The sequence below is a fragment of the Equus asinus genome, chromosome 28 (assembly GCF_041296235.1).
Source record: "Equus asinus isolate D_3611 breed Donkey chromosome 28, EquAss-T2T_v2, whole genome shotgun sequence".
In the NCBI taxonomy this organism is placed as follows: Eukaryota; Metazoa; Chordata; class Mammalia; order Perissodactyla; family Equidae; genus Equus; species Equus asinus.
The window spans coordinates 23,002,280-23,020,760 of record NC_091817.1 but is presented as its reverse complement, the minus strand read 5'-3'; the positions used below and the strand labels follow the sequence as shown (position 1 = coordinate 23,020,760).

Sequence of the window (18,481 nt, the reverse complement as noted above, 5' to 3'; positions counted from 1 at the left end):
TCTATCTAACATCTACCATCCATCTGTCTCTCTGTCTATCTTTCTATCTGTCTATCTATCTATCTACCTATCCAGGATTTGCTTAAACAAAAAGATCTTCTTAACGTTCTAATGCACCATCAACATTTCCCTAACCATGAAGTACACTTATAAAATTTTATTTTTTAAAGTCACGTAGTATTCCATGGTAACAATGAAAAATAGCTTATTTACCCAAGTCATAATATTGGATCCTTGGATTATTTCCAATTTTCACCCTTTTAAACAAAAGAGAATTCTTAGTAGTCGTTGTGTGCCTCCATGATTATCTTTCCTAGTATATGTTCTGAGCAATGCAAATACACAATCAGTACTGTGTCTTAAAGTATTGCAAGGAATTGCTAAGCATCATTCGGATACTTTGATTGTTATAATCAACACATGCCACACATTTCCTGTTCTGTCCCTCACTCTGTGCTCCTGGCTGCCTCCAGCTGAGGGAGGTTTTCCTGGAGAAGCCAGGTCCCAGGGTCAGTCTGGGGAACAGGCCAGGGCAAGTAAGAAGCTGTAATGTCCACTGCATGCCAGGGTTCGAGGGGAAGGGGTCAGGGGAGAGCTGTCGATAGACACAGTTCTTACAGACCCCTCCCCAAGCATGAACGTTGTTCCTCTCCGCTTCCCTCCCAGGTGTTATCTCCACTGGCCAAGAACCTCTTCCACCGGGCCATCTCTGAGAGTGGCGTGGCCCTCACTACTTGCCTGGTCAAGAAGGACTCGAAGGCTGAAGCTCAGGTGAGTCTCACACTAGATCTTCCTTGCACCCTTTGCTCCGCTCTCATGGAGTCTTCAGGGGCCTTTCTGCTATGGAATCCAGCTGACACCCTCAAAGCATCACAGAAGTGAGAATGGCTGAGTGGGAAAGGCAAGGAGACACGTCACCCAACCTCCCAGTTATCCAGCTGAGCAACCTGGGGCAGAGAGTGGAAGCAGCTGGTTAAGGTCAGAGAGTGATGGGACAGAGCTGGGACTCAAGCTCATGATACTGGACTGTCAGCTCAGAGCACTGTCCACAGACCACGCTTCCCAAAGTGAGCCAAGGTGGGGTGTTGGGCCAGTCCCACCATGCCACTGGCAGTGGACTGTCACTGTGTGTTTTGCCTCTCAGGGTCTGAGTTCTGGTGAACCCACCTGCAGCATGTGGGCCTGATGTGGCTCCTCCCTGAGGACCTGTGCCTGGGGGTGCTTCCTGGAGAATTCATTCATTGATTCACTCACTTACTCAACAAATAATTTTGATCTAGCCAGCTGTCTAGAAACCTCATGAAACTTCCGTTCTCATGGAGGAGACAGGTTAATGATTACATAATCACACAAATTATAAACTTATAAAATGTCCGCATTGACAAGAGCAATAAAGCAGAGGTATGTGATGTCACAACAGAATCTAAAATCGCACTTAGTCCCTTGAGTAGGGGAGGTCATCAAGAAAGTGTTTCTGAAAAAATGGCTAATGAGTTGGGATAAGAAGAAGGTACAGTAATTTACTTGGTGAGAAAAGCATATTCTAGAAAGAGGTAATAGCATGTGCAAACGTTCTGCAGTAAGAGGAAGTATCAAAAGGGAGAGAGAACGAGAAAGGCTGATGTGGCCAGGGCAGAAGGAGCAGAGGGAACCTGGAGTGAGCTGAGGATGGGGACATTGCGGGGGCCGTGCTGCACAGGACCCTGGTGAGGACTTTGTCTTTATCTGGAGACTGTTAGGAAGCTAAGGAAGAGGGAGCCACTGGAGGCTCAGCTGAGGAGAGCCTGCTGGAGTCGGTGATGTGGGGCGTTTATGTAGGGCTGTGAGAGCTGGTTTCATGGAGCAATAGGGGCAGCAGTCAGACTTAAAGGGGCTGGTGAGGAGGAGGAAAGGAAAGGAAGACACCAAGAATTTTTAAAACTTTTGAGGATGCTTTTCAGAATTCTCTGTACATAAACAACAGAAGCCCACTTGACCAGGCTGAAGTTGAGAAGGGAGAAGTCATTTCAAGGAAACAGAGTTGGCAGAGATGGGGCTGGATTTTGCTATTAAATCGACACTAGAAATTGACAAAATGAAGGGAATCTAAGACTCTTTTTCTTACTCTTTCTCTCTCTCCTCTACTTCTCCCTGTACTGTTTCTTGGTGTGGAAGATTGGCCCTGAGCTAACGTTCGTGGCAACCTTCCTCTATTTTGTATGTGAGACACCACCACAGCATGGCTTGATGAGTAGCGTGTAGGTCTGTGCCTGGGATCTGAAACTTCAAACTCTGGGCCACTGAAGTGAAGCATGTGAACTGAACCATCACGCCACTGGGCCAGCCCCTGTATCTTTCTATTTATTCAACAAATACATCCTGAGCACTGATTCTGTGTCGGACACTGTACTAGGCTCTGGGGAGCTGTGCACACTCTCCACAGCCCCACCATCATGGAGCCTGCCTCCTCTCCATCTGCATCTTCTCCTCTGGTCACTTTGTAAGTTACTTGTCTGAATCCAAATGGCTAGTAAGTGGATGAGCCAAGATGTGAAACAGGACAGAGTGATTCTGGACTTGATGCTCTTAGCCTCACTCCTGCTGTCTCTCCTTAGATATTCAGCTCTGAGATCGTTGTGCCTGTTAGAACAGAGATAAGTTATCAGACACAGAGGCTGAGTAAGTGGCATAACTGGGATGAGGACCCACACCCACTGGTCCAGAGTATTTTCTGCAACCCCTGCTTCCTTTAGAAATTGAGGTTGGGATGGAACAGCTCTTTATTGAACAAGGAAAGGTATATCACTCTTGAATTCTGTTATTGCCCATGATCTCTACAGCAAATTGCCATCTTAGCTGGGTGTAAAACCACGAGCTCGGCTGTCATTGTTGACTGCCTGCGCCAGAAGACAGAAGACGAGCTCCTGGAGACGTCACTGAAGATGGTAGGTGTATCTATTCTCATGGCTGCCCAAGCCCCCCACCCTGTAAACTTGGCCTCAGGCTTGACCATTTCAACTGTACCCTCACCCCGGAAAATCTAGTTGGGGCACTTTCTCACATCTCAAGAGCAATGTCAGCCTCTGGATGTGAATGGCGAATTTCTGGAGTTTCTTGGCATGATATATCAGAAACGTTAGCAAAGTCAAAAAAATAGCATAATGAACAATTGTGTAATAATCCCCTTGCTCTATCATAACTTACTGTGTTTCCATTCTAGTTTGCAGATATATGTTTAAGAAATTAAAAATTGAAACATGACATATTCCCAGAGGTAACTACCATCCTGAATATTAGGGATGAGATTATTAAGAACAAAGATTTTCAAGAAGGTTGTCACAACTTGTCTTGGCTAATTTAGAAACTACCTCAATTATTACCCAGTGGTGGCTGAGTTTTCTAGATTTTCAGAGACTCTGTCTCAGTTGTGTTCTAGGATAACTATGTATGCACTCACTTGTCCATTCAACCAAGCATGATCCATTCATCCATCCTTTCATCATCTTATTATCCATTTATCTACCAATCAATCCAATTCATCGATATCCTTTCATCAATCTAATATCCATTCTTCTACAAATTTCATTCATCTACTAACAACCATCCATGCATCATCCAGCAACTGTATATTCACTCCATCCTTCATCCTTCTAAGGACAACGATCCATCCATGTCCTATATGCTAGCTATCATCTACACATCCATTTGTCCACCCAATTCACCCATACTACATGTGTTGACCAACTCCATCCAGCCATCCATCCATCTGTCCATCCTTCCACCATCCACTCATTCATGCTAGGTGTATGGGCGGTTAACAGGGAGGCTGATGCAGACATGAATCGAATGCAGTCCCTGTTCAAAAAGAACTGTCCGAGGAGAAACACACCATATGCTTCATGGGCTAAGTGTGATGGGAGTATAGAGAGGAGAAACACTTATAATAGTCAGCAGGGATGCTTCAAACAGAAGGTGACATTTGAGGATTGATGGATGGCTATGGCAGTGTGTCATCACAGGGACAGACACCCAGAGAATACAGTACCTGGAACAAACAGGAACTCTTCTCTTTGTGGGGGGAGGGTGTGAATGTGAACCTAGGAGGATCTTGAAGCCCTGAACACTCTGTCTGGACCCTGGGCTCCTGAGGATACTACTCGAAGCCCCAGGACAGGCCTCTAGCACTTGATGCTGCTCTATTTTCATAGCTTGAGTTCACTGTGGCCTTGGGGCTTTGATCCTGGTTTCACAGGCTCAACTAAGGTGACCAATGGTTCAAAGAATAAAAGCACGACTGTCTTCTGATGCCTGGAAGGGGGAAAATTCATTTCAGCCTCCTGCATGTCACACAAGAGGAACCAGTTTTTACAGGGAGAGTTGGTGACTTTGAGAAAACCCGGAGAACCTAAGAGCCCATGTCATCCTTCTGAGATTTTCTGAGATCATATGGTAGTGCTTCCCTCATTATCCACTCTTCTCAAAACACACACACACATACACACCCCCCACACACCCCTGGCTGTTATGGCTACAACCCATAAAGGAGGGACTAAACTGATCACTTGCTGCATACTGGTCAGAACCTGTTAGTTACAGTGTGACATTCCAGTCTGTGCAATCTTGGTGAACACACAACACAAGTGAAGTGTAGGGTGGGGTGAATTTCCAAGAGCTTGTATGAGTCAGGACTTTCAAACGCAAGATGGGAAAACTCATCTCAAAGTGTCTTGAACAGAAGAAGGAATGTGTTGTGACAGACTCTTAGGTAACTACCTGAAAACTAAACTACAGTTCAGGAGCAGGGGGCTACAGGTGCCGCTAGATGCAGATTCACATATGATATTGTTAAAAATCTCTCTGGCCCCAAGGGAAGTTAAAGACACCAATAGCCCTCTAGACTTGCATCCTATCTGCTTCAAAATGTTGTTTCCCAACAATTCCAGAAAATATTTGGGGTAAACACTATTGAACTGACATGGCATGGTGCCCATCCCTGGACTAATCTCTGGTCAGGGAGATGGGGCACCCCAGGTCACATGTAGATGCCTGCATTCGTGGGCTGAGAGTGGGGAAGAGTGAGGTCCCCAAAAGGAAAAAGAAGGTGTTGTCTCCTGGGGGAACAAGAATGGGAAATGGATGGAGGGCGGGGCACGCGCCACCACAGACGTTCTCTCCAGAGCCCCTCCACCATCCTACACCTGCACCCTGTGCTCATGCCCAGGGCAGCCAGGGTGTCCAGCTTTTCTCCAGGAAGCCTTCTCACCTACATCCTCTGCCTTTGTCTTCACAGAAATTTTTCACCCTTGATTTCCATGGAGACCCCAGAGAGGTAAGGACGTATGTTTTCTTTTTTTTCTCTTCTTTTCTTTTCTTTCTTTTTTTGGTTAGGAAGATTCACGCTGAGCTAGCATCTGTTGCCTATCTTCCCCCACTTTGCATGTGAATCACCGCGGCAGCGTGGCTGCCATGGGTGTTGTTGGTCTGTGCCCGGGAAATGCACCCGAGCTGCTGAAGTGGAGCGTTCTGAACGTAAGCACAAGGCCACAGGGTCAGCCCCAGGACCCATACCTTTAAGCTCCACTTAAATATGAATGAAAGAATTCTCCCTGTGGACTCATAGTAACTGCCTGTGTTCATATTGCTGAGGCCCAGAGAGGGACCATGACTGCCTGGATAACACAGCCAAGAGTACCTAAGACTGGACCATGCTCCCCTGACTCCCAGCCCAGTGCTCCCAGTCATCAAATCTGTTTCCCCTTGGCCCAGCTAACCCTCTTCTGGTTTACATTTCCTGATCCCAACAATGACCCCAGGGAGAAGCCTGGATTTAAATTTCCACTATGGGAAGGTGGAGAAAACTGGGTAAGGGGTTTCTCTGGAGCCTTCATTGAGGAGCCCAGATCTTCTCCTCGAGGCTGCAGGGTTGATTAGCTGTGAAGGCTGCACCATCTTCAGGGCTGTCCGTGAGGGAGCCAAGAATCTCAGTCTTCAGGACACCTCCGTCCTCCTGGATGCACAAGAAATGCTTAGGAAGGTTCTGAACAGAGGAGTGAGGGAGTGAGTGACCTTGGATGTTACAAAGGGCTCGTTGATGGCTGTGCTAAATGGAAGGTGGGGAAGGGGCAGAGCAGATGCAGGGACAGCAGCTGGGGGACCCTGGGCTGCAGCAATCCAGGCAAGGGGTCATGGCGGCTTGGACAAGCCCACTGCAGAGGGGGTGGTGAGAAGGGCTTGGCACCTCAGTATTTTTGAAGTAACAGCTCACAGGATGTGCTAGTGGACAGGATGTGGAGCAAAAGAAGAAGAGAAGGGATGAATCAGGCCACTGGGTTTTTTACTTGAGCCAGGTGATGCAGGAGCCCTACACAGGGCAGCCACCTGCAACCATACTGGACAGCGGTGATCACTGCCAGTCCCACTGTTGCTCGTGTCTGTCAGCCCCGCAGGATGCCTCCCGGATCACGCCCTCATGGTGTGTCTCCTGGACTTTCCCTATCTTCCACCTCTACTCTCCGTCCTACTACCATGCCCCACAGTGCAGCCCGACTTACCCTTGTGGACCCAGGTCAGGGCATGTCACCCCTTCTTAAAAGGCTGACCCTCCTTACCAGACAAGTCAGCTCACTTCCATGGAGTTATCTTTCAAAGCATATCTGAGCCCCTGCTCTGTGCCGGACATGGTGCAGAAAGTGTGCTGCACCATATACTCTCTCTCTGTCCACACCCCACAGCCTTCCTCCAAGCCCAGGGCTCCCGGGGTCTGAGGTTCCTTGGATTTGTGCTACACACTGACACCTCGGTCACTGTGCTCATGCCATTCGCATTGTTTGGAATAGTCTTCATTCCCCAGGCCCACTGCAGATGGGAGGCACCTCCCTCATGTGGGCTGCCCTGTGTCTTGCTCCCAGAAGGAGTTGCTCCTCTAGGCAGCTTCCCACAGCAGCCCTTTCTGAACTGCACAGCCTTTTGAAGAGATCAGTGGTGGCATCCTGATCCTTTGTTCCTATTGTCAGCCATATTGCATTAGGATGTGGGCCCTTGTCCTGCTGAGTCAGATCACTTGACACAACTTCTCCTCTGCAGCCAGAACTGGCCGGTCTTCATTGGCCCTTGTGGAGCAGACACAGGTCCTGGGAGTCACAGGGTCTCAAAGCCTGGGGATTATCCAGTTTCACCTGCCATCCAAGGGAGAATATGACACATAGTATGTGGAGCTGGAAATATGGCACAAGGGGGTGGGGTCTACGCAAGGGATCTGTAACAACGCTGCTCATGAATAATATCTAATGTTTATCCAACCCTTTCCAAATACCAGAGACTGTGGTGACCATTTTGCATGGGTTCAGCCATTTAAGCCCCACAACAACCCATCTTACAAATGAGGAAAGTGAGGCACAAACAGGTGAAATCACTTTCCCAAGTTACCAGCTAGTTAGTGGCAGAGGCAGCTTTCGAATCCCAATAGTCTGGCTCCAATACCCATGCTCTTAACAACTTCTGTGACCAACTATGAAACATAACTGTACCCAGAACCAGCTTCTTAGACAGTGATATGTGAGTGAGGCTCTGCTGAATCTGTGATCGTGTAAATATTTTTCATCAAAAGTGAAACCTAATATTAATACATTTTTCAACACAACATGAGCTCATCCCTGATTCTTTTACTCCTGCTGCTTCTCTCGGATAGGGAGCCAAGTCTCAGTTTCAGCACCTTGAGCGTTCGGGAGCTCACTGCCTCCTTCAAGCAAATCACTTATCAAGAATAGCTCATGTTTAAATACAGGTACATAGCTACAGTCAGTTGTCATTGATCGTGAATTCTGTATTTGTGAATTCACCTATTCACTGAGATGTATTTGTTACCCAAAATCAATACTCGGGGCACTTTTGTGGTCATTCACGGACATGCACAGAGGGGCAGAAAGTGTGAGTCAAGTGATGACACGTACGTTCCCATCGGAGATCCAACAAGGCAACACTATGTCTTCTTGTTTCATCTATCATACTATTAAGAAGTGCCCTTTTCACAGTCTAATTAGTGCCACATTTTTCAGATCTTTTTGCTTTCTGTTGGTGGTTTCTCTGTTTAAAATGGTCCCAAGCATAGTGCTGAGGGGCTGTCTAGTGTTCCTAAGCACAATAATGCCATGATGTGCCCAACATGGGAGAAAGTCCGTGTGTTTGATGAGCTTCGTTCAGGCGTGGGTCACAGTGCTGCCGGCTGTGCGTTCAGTGTTAATGGATCAACCCTGCAGCCCATCCAGAAAAAGGAGGAGGAAATTTGCCGTGAGGCCCCTCTGGAATGGCTAGAGTAACATCCATAGCGTGTGATGAAGCTGTGTAAAAACAGCTGCATTTGTGCTTTCATGAGATGACGATGGATAAAAAACGGTCTTATGTGGCACTGTGATGATGCTGGAGGCCAAGGAAACTGCAGTCACATTACCCAGGGCCTGGGAAATGTGGAGCCCTTCTATACTGGTGCTTTATTATCAATAGCAGCTACCGATAACTAATCGTGGGTAATAGGTGTGTATTACATCAGATGTCTTTAAGCACATGTAAACCAGGGTGGGTGAAAATGTGACCAGAGGCTCGCAGGAACCTGACCCTGTACTTCCCCTGGGAGAACCAACCTGAGAACCCGGCTCAGTGTTCACTAATTCAGGGTTCACAGTGACTTACAGACCTAAACTACCAGGAATAATGAAGACTGACTGTAGAGAGAGAGATACCCATAGATAGACATACACTTCAAATTGAAATATATGTAAATATGCATGTGTACATACACCTCAACATTTCAATCTATACACACAAGTACATGTAAATATGGATATATATGCATGTATGTTCCCATTTGTGATTGACTTGCCCCCATCACCTTACCATCTCTAGCCCCTGGTCGAAGTGCTGCCCTCCGGAGTCATACAGACTTAGCCTCCTTCGTTAGGATCTTGAGTTCTCTGGTGTCTGCCGTGAGCACGCAGCTCTGTGGTGCTGGCCTTGCGCTCAGACAGGTGGAGATGCGGAGGCAGGTGTTTCCTTGAGAGACGAAGCACAGACACTGTGCTCCCTCTTCCCAGAGCCATCCCTTCCTGCCCACTGTGGTTGATGGAGTGCTGCTGCCAAGGATGCCTGAGGAGATTCTGGCTGAAAAGAAGTTCAACACTGTTCCCTACATCGTCGGAATCAACAAGCAGGAGTTTGGCTGGATTCTTCCAATGGTGAGAATGTGCTGGTGTCTTAGACTCACCTCCTCTATCCTTCACATCACCTCTCCCATCTCAGGTCACAGGATCTCCTCCTCCTGTGGAGCCCCTCCGGGGTCCAGGACAGCTGTCCCCTTCACACAAGTTGACATTTCCTTGGCAACCTCTGGAGGGCCCCATTCTCACCTGGGTGTGTGGCCCTGAGGTTCCCTCTCCCCAGACACTCTCTGATTGTGTTCCAATCCAAGAATCCTGAAATGTCCATGCTGGGAGGCCTGTAGAAACAATCACTGGGCAACAATCACTGGGCAGATGAGAAAAGTGAGGCCTGGAAAGGAAAGGAGCTCGGGGGTGAAGGAGTGTGAAGCCGGGGCCCTACAGCCTCTCCCCTTGGGCCTGGCGCCTTCATGGTTTCTCCGTAAACCCCACACACGCTCCTGGTCATCCAACTGCAAAGATTCAGAGGGACTTGCTTCCTCTTGAGTTAAAATGACTTCTACAAGCTAGGAAGAGCTTTCCCTTCTGCCAAAGATAAACAAAGCGCATACTAGTTGACATGATGAGGACAGGTTTTATTCATTTATACCACCACAGTAGGGAAAAGAGTCCAGTGTGAACTGAGTTCAAGTCCCTGAAACTCAAGTTTGGAGTCTATTTAAAGGGTCCATGTGCTCAGGGAAAGGCTACGGGGTGGGAGTGGGAGTTTGCACTTGCCTAGGCTGCCAGGATTAGTTAATTGGTGCCTACCCAGGGGAGAAACAAGCTCTCCTCTCTTTATAACAAGGGGCATTGGTATAAGTTCTAACAAGGTGTCCAGTGTACTTAGGTCTTTCTCCTATCACAGGGAATTAGAGAGAGCAAGAGTCATCCCCTGAAATCTGCATTTCAAAGAGATGGCTCTCAGGTCCTTAAGGAAACTGTTTGGGTGATAGATTTACATCTCAAAGGGCAGAGGAAGGATTTGCAATCGCAAGCTTTCTAAAGTAGCTGCTCTAACAGGGGGTTCAGGGACCTATCTACCTATCAGCAGGTGTGGCTGCAATAAAGGTTAAATTGTCCTGGATGCAGGGAGCTTCCTCAGGCAGGAGTTTTAAAGGGGACAGGGTCATTCTAAAGACAGGGCCTTGAGCTGCTAGAAGCCTTGATAGAGTTTGATCAAGTCCCTTACAGCAGAGGTTTGGATGGAGTCATTACGTGCAGAGTTCTGCAGTTCTCACATCAGAACAATTTCGGGGTTACACTGAAGGACCAAAGCCATAACGGCAGGATTCTGGGCTTCCCCTGTCAGCTGAGCCAGGGAGGGTATTTGTGAGCTCTCTGTCCTCGGCCTAGAGCCCTCCACTTCTACACTCTCACTCTGTCTCAATGACCGTGGTGAGGACTGTAGCCTGACGTATATATACACATACAAACTGCAAAGGACTGGGACAGCTTCTTTTAACATTTACTTTCTCCTTTTTGCACTCCTTGAGTTTCTGGGTCGAATAAGTCGTTTTGATGTACTGAATTTGCCCGGCTTATGAAAGACCCATGCCCATCAAGACATGACAAGGTGACCGTCAGCCTGCATTGGTTTGATTGGTTGATCAGCTTGGTTCCTCTTGCTAATTCTCAATGATTCACAACTGCTTTACCATTGTTTTAACAGTTGATGGGTTACCCGCTCTCTGAAGGCAAGCTGGACCAGAAGACAGCCACGTCTCTCTTGTGGAAGTCCTACCCCATTGTTGTAAGAGTCTAGGGAATCACAGGAATTGGCTGAGACCAAAGAAGAGGGGCTTGCCCCAAATCACAGACTATTAAATGGCAGAAGGAAGACTGTTGCCAGAGGGTTCTACCCCCATTTTACTACCTTTCCCACCTGCCTCGTGAAGTAAGGGGTGGTTGCGCAAGGCTGGAGAGGTTCACCATTAATGCAAGAAGAGAAGCTGTGTCATTTGCCAGGGGTTGGTGGTCACTGTCACTCTTGATCCATTTCAGAACATTCCTGAGGAACTGACTCCTGTGGCCACTGAGAAGTATTTGGGTGGGACCGATGACCCTGTCAAAAAGAAAGACCTCTTTTTGGATTTGATTGGAGATGTGATGTTTGGTGTCCCATCTGTGACTGTGGCCCGTCTCCACAGAGGTGAGTCCCAGAGGTTGCACAGCAAAGGGCCACTGACCCCCCCAGCTTCTCAGTTTGTCCTGCTCACCCCTCAGCATCGACAGATATGTGGAAACTGCCAAGGGTCAGCCCTCAGTGATCAATTCCACATGGCCAGGGGTGGGACACGGTGCTATTTTGGTTCTATCAGAAGCAAGCTCTGAGAAAAGGATCTGAACACAAGTAGTTTACTTGGGAGGTAATCCCAGAATCCACCAGTAGAGGAGTAGAGAAGTGACACGGGAAGGGGAAGGAAGGCAATTCATGGTTCCCTATCAAGCAAATGTCAATTGTGGACACTGGAGCTGGGGAGCTCTGGGAAACCTGCAGAAGATATTCTCAGGGTTACCTCGTGCAAACAGTAAGAAACTGGGGCATTTATCCTCGAACTCTCATGAGTCACTGATTGAAGGCTGTTCTCGAGGTTAACTGGTTCCCAGGTTGGTGCTTTGACCTGCTGCACATGTGGGCAGAGTGGTCTCTGATGTCCAAAGGCCTCCGGCAAATAGCTATCAATGCTGGAGATGGAAGTCAGGGTGGCATCTCCAGAAGTAGGGGATGTGGTGAGGCACCGACAGCATCTGCTACAGGGACTCCTCACCTGAAATGGTGGCTACAATTCAAATCTTGGGAAGATGTCTTGGAAGGGTTCCAAGGTCAGAGCTAGCTGTCAACTAGTTTGCTAACCAGTGGAGCTTGGGGTACACTGAAGCTAAGCATAGGATCCAGAGGGTTGTCCCGGACCAAGAAAGTCAAGAGGAGTGAACAGTGGGTGGTGAGAAGACAGGTGAACTGGAGAATGTCAACATCTCCAGCTGGCCCTTGTCCATCCCACTGTGTGCTAGGGCTACCAGAGGACCTTTCACTTTGACCCAAGGGGTGTGGGATCAGGGTGGATGAGGTCACCTAGACAGGAGGTGTCCCTTCTGGGTGGCTTTCTGAGGTCCTCACAGGACCTTTCCTCTTCTAGGAGCCCCTCTTCACCTAGTCTGCTATCCAGGAAATGGTTCTCTGGTCTAGACCTCTCCCTCTAACCTTGCTGGGAGGGTTTTAAGTTTGGGATGTTATAAGCCTGATAAAAATTAGCTATAGCTGAACTACTATGTACCCAAGCACTCAGGACAGTACCATACGGGTGTTAGTTACTGCTTCCTCCTCCCCTGGGTCCTGATGAATCTCTTCAGCAAGTGGACCATGAGGGTCAAATCTGTTCTTTCATAAACTTGTTCTTGTATCTTTCTATGTGTCTGCTTTGTGATGTCCCTGGCTGCATGGTCTGCTGGTCCAGCCGTACTGGACTTGTGTTTTTATCTGATATCTCATGACAGTGAGTTCAGGGTCTTTTGCCAGGAGGACACAAATTTTATCAATATTATTCTTTCATTTTCGTGTTTGTCTCATACTCCTTTTGTTAAGAAAGAATGTTTCTGAATATAAAATTAATATATAATAAAATATAGTATCTTACAGCTGTAGAAAGTTTTGAAAATATGGGAACGCATAAAGTAGAAATGAGGGATAACTCATAAGTCGTCCTTCTAGCTGTAAATTTTTGATATATCTTCTTCTAATAACATTTCCATGTCTTATATATAGTTTAAAAATTAATTGTATATTTATATTTTTGTTCCTGGAACACTATGTTGTAGGCATTTCCTAACTGTCCATAAAAACTCATGGAAAACCTCCATTATTTCATGGATTAAAATTGACTTCAGTATTCCTGTCCTATTGGATATTTAGGGTGGCTCCTCATATTTTTGTGCTACAAAAACATTATGCTCAACCTTACGTGCACAAATCTTTATCCAAGTCTCTAAGAATTATCTTAGGATTGGATTTTAGAAGTGAAATTACTCGGCTGGACTGTAGGAGCATTTGAAAGTTCTCCATATAGACTGCAACACTGGTTTGCAGTGTATAGGAGGCAGGTTTCCTAACTCTCTCACTTGGGACAGTCAGTTTAAAACACACAAATAATGCTGCCAGTTTCATAAGCCGCTCCTCACCAAAAAGAAAAAAAGAGAACATCACGCTCTTTCAATTTGCATATTTTTGATTACTAGGTCTCTCTTTACACATAGTCTCTCTTAGACTATGTGTAAACTCTATGTATATAGGGTTCTCAAGTAGGAATGCATCAGTAGGCAAAGTGGTTAATGTGAATTGACCTGGTGCCCCCATAATAGTTATTTTGCACAGATATACCCAGAGTTTCAACATTCATTCATCCATTCAATCTTCATTCATTTATTCATTCATTCAACAAATACATGGATCACATCCAGCCCCATGGCCACCATTTACGCACTCTTAAGCAAATCACAGAACTTTTCAAAATTATGTCTCTATTATGCTGATAACCAGGGGTTTTGTGTAGGGTCGCGTGTGTCCAGTGCACAGTTGACACTCACAATGGACAGCTGTTATTAATATTGCTGTTGTTGCCTACTTAGGATCCAGGGGTGCCACCAATTCCCTGAGTGTTCAGAACCCCTGGAGAACTTGATACCATCAAGGTGTGCATCAGGTCAAATGAACTGTGCGTTAATCCATGTCTTCTCAGATGCTGGAGCCCCCACCTACATGTATGAGTTTCAGTATCGCCCAAGCTTCTCATCAGACATGAAACCCAAGACCGTGATAGGGGACCACGGGGATGATGTCTACTCAGTCTTCGGGGTCCCACTTTTCAAAGGTGATGGCTGTTTGGTTACTACAAACTTGGACTTAGAAGATCTGGGTTCAAATTTTGGTTTGATATACTTGGGAAAGGTCTTCTTTCTCTCCAGGCCTTAGTTTCCAGAATTCACCATAACAGAGTTGAACTAGAAATGTTCTCAACCTTTCTCTTGCTCTATGATGCATGATGGAGAATGTACATGCATGTGCTCTCCTCCATGTCCACTAAAGAATACACACCTGGGCATCAATATGGCAGGTGGTGGATTACCTGCTGGCGTCTGCTCAAGGGCTAGAATGCCACGACTCAGAAAAACATGTCAGAATGAGTGAGAGTAAAGTTAGAATTTGTGTTGACCTTGAATCAGGGCTAACGTGTCTGTCTGTCTATCTATCCAACTATCTACCTATCTATCTATCTAAAACTCATGCCTTATTAAATTTCAAATATTTAGGAATGCAATATTTTAAAGAAAACTTTTCACCAATGTCTTCAATACCTTAACTATCAAGAGTTACAGATAACTTGTACCTCCCTCGGACCAGTTTGTAACACACCAGAGCCTCTGGGCATTTCCTGGTTGGGTGACTCCCTAGGGCCATTACAGCTCCATCATTTTTCAGATTCTGTGCATATGTGAGTGGGTGAAGGGGATTTGAAAAGACCCAATGGAGTGCAAGCCTGGAAGGCTGGGTTGCTCTAGTCTGCCAAACCCTGGCGGGGGGGGCTGGGGGGGGGGGGCTTTGTGTCCCTGAAGGCAACCTGCTCATGGATTGACGACAGCCCTTTGCTGAGTTCTACATCAGTGATTCTCAACCTTGATTTGCACGTAAATTACCCAGAAACTTCTTAAAATGCATCTTCTGACTGAGTGGGTCTGGAGTAAGGGCTCAGATTCTGAATTTCTAACAAGCTTTCAAGCGATGCTGCTGCTGGGGCCCCATGAACCACACTTTGAGTAGCAAAGGCTTTTTGTCTCCTTGCCACAGAGGGTGCCTCAGAAGAAGAGATCAAACTCAGCAAGATGGTGATGAAATTCTGGGCCAACTTTGCTCGGAATGGGTGAGCTTGGCGGCAAAGTGGGAGCAGGGTTGGGAAGGGGTAGGGCATGTCTAGTAGAAAGGCGTAGCTTCTAATATTTGACGGTCAAAGTCCTGGCCCTGTGACCTCCGACATAGGAGCTTTCTAAAAATGGACAGGCTGCCTAGGGGATGGTCAGCTCCCTGTCTCTTACAAGCCTCTTGGCAGAGATGACACCAGAGGTCCCTGAAAATCTCAGAAGGTTGTTGGAATCACACGGTAACTTTGGGGACTTTGTATTTGCTTCTGTTCCCAGGAACCCCAATGGGGAGGGGCTGCCCCATTGGCCAGTGTACGACCAGAAGGAAGGGTACCTGCAGATTGGCGTCCCCACCCAGGCAGCCCAGAAGCTGAAAGACAAGGAGGTGGCTTTCTGGACCAAGCTCCTGGCCGAGGCAGTGGAGAAGCCACTCCAGACAGAACACATTGAATTGTGAATGGATGGACCAGCCAGCCTCAGGGGCCCTGGAGGAACCAGGACAGCCGTAGTCTATAGAAGATGTTTCTGGATCCAAGTAGGTTCTTATTGTGGAGGCTGGGGAATTCTCTGGTGGGAGTGGGCAGAAGCCAAAGAGGGGGAACTTCTGTATCTGTGGCCTCAATTTTGGGAATAAATATTCTTTTGGACACTAAGTCAGAGTCTGTGTCTTGGACAGGAGATTAAACCGTCATCCTTAGAGAGGGAAAGATGAAGACAGAGGGCTCCATTGACAGGAAGTTGCTTCTGCTGGGTCTGGCTTGGCCTCTGGACAAGCTGAGTCCAGCAGGCTGGGCCCTGGGAGTTGCTGACACACACTCTGAATCTGCTCCATGTCTCTGTTCCCACAACAACTTGCAACAACAGGCTGTGTGTTACCAGAGTGCAGTGTCCCTCTCTTCCATGTGGAGCCAAACGTAGAGACCGAAGTGGCATAGGCTGATAATGTGCCTTGAGTGAGGGAGAGGAGGAGGTGCTGTGGTGACCCTGTGGCACCTTGTGTGGCCATTAATGACCTTTACACAGGTCTACAATTCTTTCGTCAACGTACACAGTATCCTCGCAGGCCACTCGCTGAGGCCGTCTCTTCCAACAACTTGTCTGAGCCCCTTCTGTAGCCTGGACCACTCAAGGTCCAAGTAGTGACCGCCTTAGCGTGAGTCCCTGAAGTGTTACCCTAAAACTGCCTCTTTCAGAATCCCTCGGGTGACTTCTGGCTTCTGCTGCCTGTAGAAAGCTCTAGGGAGTGACGCTCCCACCCTAACAGCAAGGAAACACTGGAATATCCTCAAAATCATGACTTTTCCTGAACCATTCAAAGAGCTGAGGTTGCAGGTGAACAATTACCCTGAGGTCTCAGGAAGACAGTCACTTTGGAGCACAGATGGGGTGTGGATGCTGACTCACCATCTGCTACAGGTGGAAGATGGGGTCACCATTGGTGTGAGTAGAATTACCCTAAAATTCTTAATCAAGTGCTAAAGGGCAAGTGTGGGCTTGTATGAGAGTATAAAGTCCTTGGAGTCACAGACCCACAGGGGCAGTTTACATAGACTCTTCTCCATGGACCTCCATCAGGGGCTCCTGAGAAAGATGGGGATCACGTAGTAAGACCAGAGAAAGCCTGCTTCAGGGGTGCAGGCAGGAAGCCCTGCTCAGATGCTTCTCCCTTAAGGAACGAAATCCCTAAACCTTTAGGAAAAGGGCAGCAAATCTGCCTCCCTTGGAGCCATGGGGATGACCTCTTGAAGGTATGGAAAGAGGAAAATTTAGAAACACTCTGTCCCTGGGAGAAGAACAGGAGACCATCCTGGGTCCTGGTCCTTAGAGATCTTTTACTGCTGGGGAGGGGCAGAACCACTGAGAAAGCCCCCTCTCCATGACCCAGGGACACAGGGTCTGCCTAAGGCTGAGGCTCAGCCAGCACAAGAGAAACCACTCCTGGATGCCTGCGCCCAGGTTTACAAAATGATTTTACCAGTTTAACTCCTCCCAGCAATGAACGCTCTGCCTCTTTGCCAATAAGTGATGTACTTAGTTGCTTTATTTTTTATTTTTAGCCCTTTTGGTGGGTGTGTAATGGTATTCACTGTGGTTTTAGTCACGTTTCCCTGATGGCTGACGATACTGAGCATCCCTTCATGTGCTTATTGGCTATTTGGACAGCTTCATTTGTAAAGTGCTTGATCAAGTCTTTTGTCCATTTTTAATGAGGTTTTTGTCTTTTTATCATTGAGGTGTGTGAATTCTTATGTATTCCTGACACAATTCCTTTGTCAGGCATACATATTGCGAATGTTTTCTCCCAGTCTGTGGCTTGTCTTCTGGCCTTTGTAATGGTGTCTCTTGAGGAACAGAAGTTTTTAATTTGGATGAAGTCCAGTTTATCAGTTTTTTTCCTTTTCTGATTGGTGCCTTTCGTATCCTCTCTCAGAAACCTCTGCCTATCCTGATATCATGAAAATAGTCTCCTACGTTTTCTTCTGGAAACTGTATAGTTTAGATTTCACATTTAGGTTTATGATAGTCCTAAATTAATTTTTGTGAATAATAAGGTAAGAGTCAAGATACTGTTATGGGAAGTGACAATATCTGGTAGTGTAATTCCTCCAATAGTTTTCAATGTCCTTTGGATTTCCACATAAGTTTTAGACTCAGCTTTTAAATTTATACAGAAAAACCCTGCTGAAATTTTCACGTGGATTGAATTGACTCGATAAGTCAGTTTGGGGAGAATTGGCATCTTAATAATATTGAATCCTTGAATTCATAAACATGGTTTATCTTTCCACTTATTTAGATCTTCTTTAATTTTTCCTAGCAACGTTTCATAGTTTTTAAGTCAGAGGTCCTCAAATCTTCCATTAAATGTGTCCCTTAGTATTTGATGTTTTTTGATGCTATTGTAATTAGCATTTAAAAGTCTTATTTTCTGATTCTTTGGTTAGTCGATAGAAATTGAGTTTTGCATATTGAGTATGAATATGTTCCCACAAACTTAGCAGCAGGCTTATTGTTCTGTACCCATGGTAACAGGTAGCCACCAGAACTGGTTCTAAACTTGCTCAATTGATCAATGACACTTGCTTCAGTGAACAAACGTTTGCAAATCACCAAATCTTTCCTAGCTCCTTGCTTCTGAAAATCAGCTCATCAGGCCCCAAATAACTTGAATAAACCCACTTCTGAGTGCCAGCCCAACAACAAGCATCTCCCCTGAGTAACCATGCTTCTGCAGGTGACATCAATCCTCTTATGTTATCTACAGTCCACCCATCCCTGAACTCACTGTCCAACTGCCCTTGTGAGTTTTTCCTTTGCCTCATGGGTACTTTGGAAGTTTGTTGTTTAGTTTCAAAGTGTTTTGAAATTTGTAATGATCTATTTGTCACTCATTTCTACAT

At 46.6% G+C, this 18,481-nt stretch overlaps 1 protein-coding gene across 2 annotated transcripts in view; it reads left to right on the top strand.

Moving 5' to 3' along the window:
* Positions 1–15,733, top strand: part of LOC123281721 (liver carboxylesterase-like) — a 31,615-nt gene extending 15,882 nt beyond the window's left edge. For both annotated transcript variants that reach the window (XM_070500592.1, XM_070500593.1), the window contains 9 exons: positions 667–771; positions 2,820–2,924; positions 5,270–5,308; positions 9,066–9,206; positions 10,840–10,920; positions 11,172–11,319; positions 13,904–14,035; positions 15,010–15,082; positions 15,357–15,733. In XM_070500592.1, coding sequence (XP_070356693.1) covers positions 667–771; positions 2,820–2,924; positions 5,270–5,308; positions 9,066–9,206; positions 10,840–10,920; positions 11,172–11,319; positions 13,904–14,035; positions 15,010–15,082; positions 15,357–15,537 — 1,005 coding nt within the window. In that variant the 3' untranslated portion in view covers positions 15,538–15,733. The remainder of the gene's footprint in view (positions 1–666; positions 772–2,819; positions 2,925–5,269; positions 5,309–9,065; positions 9,207–10,839; positions 10,921–11,171; positions 11,320–13,903; positions 14,036–15,009; positions 15,083–15,356) is intronic.
* Positions 15,734–18,481: the final 2,748 nt, after the last annotated feature.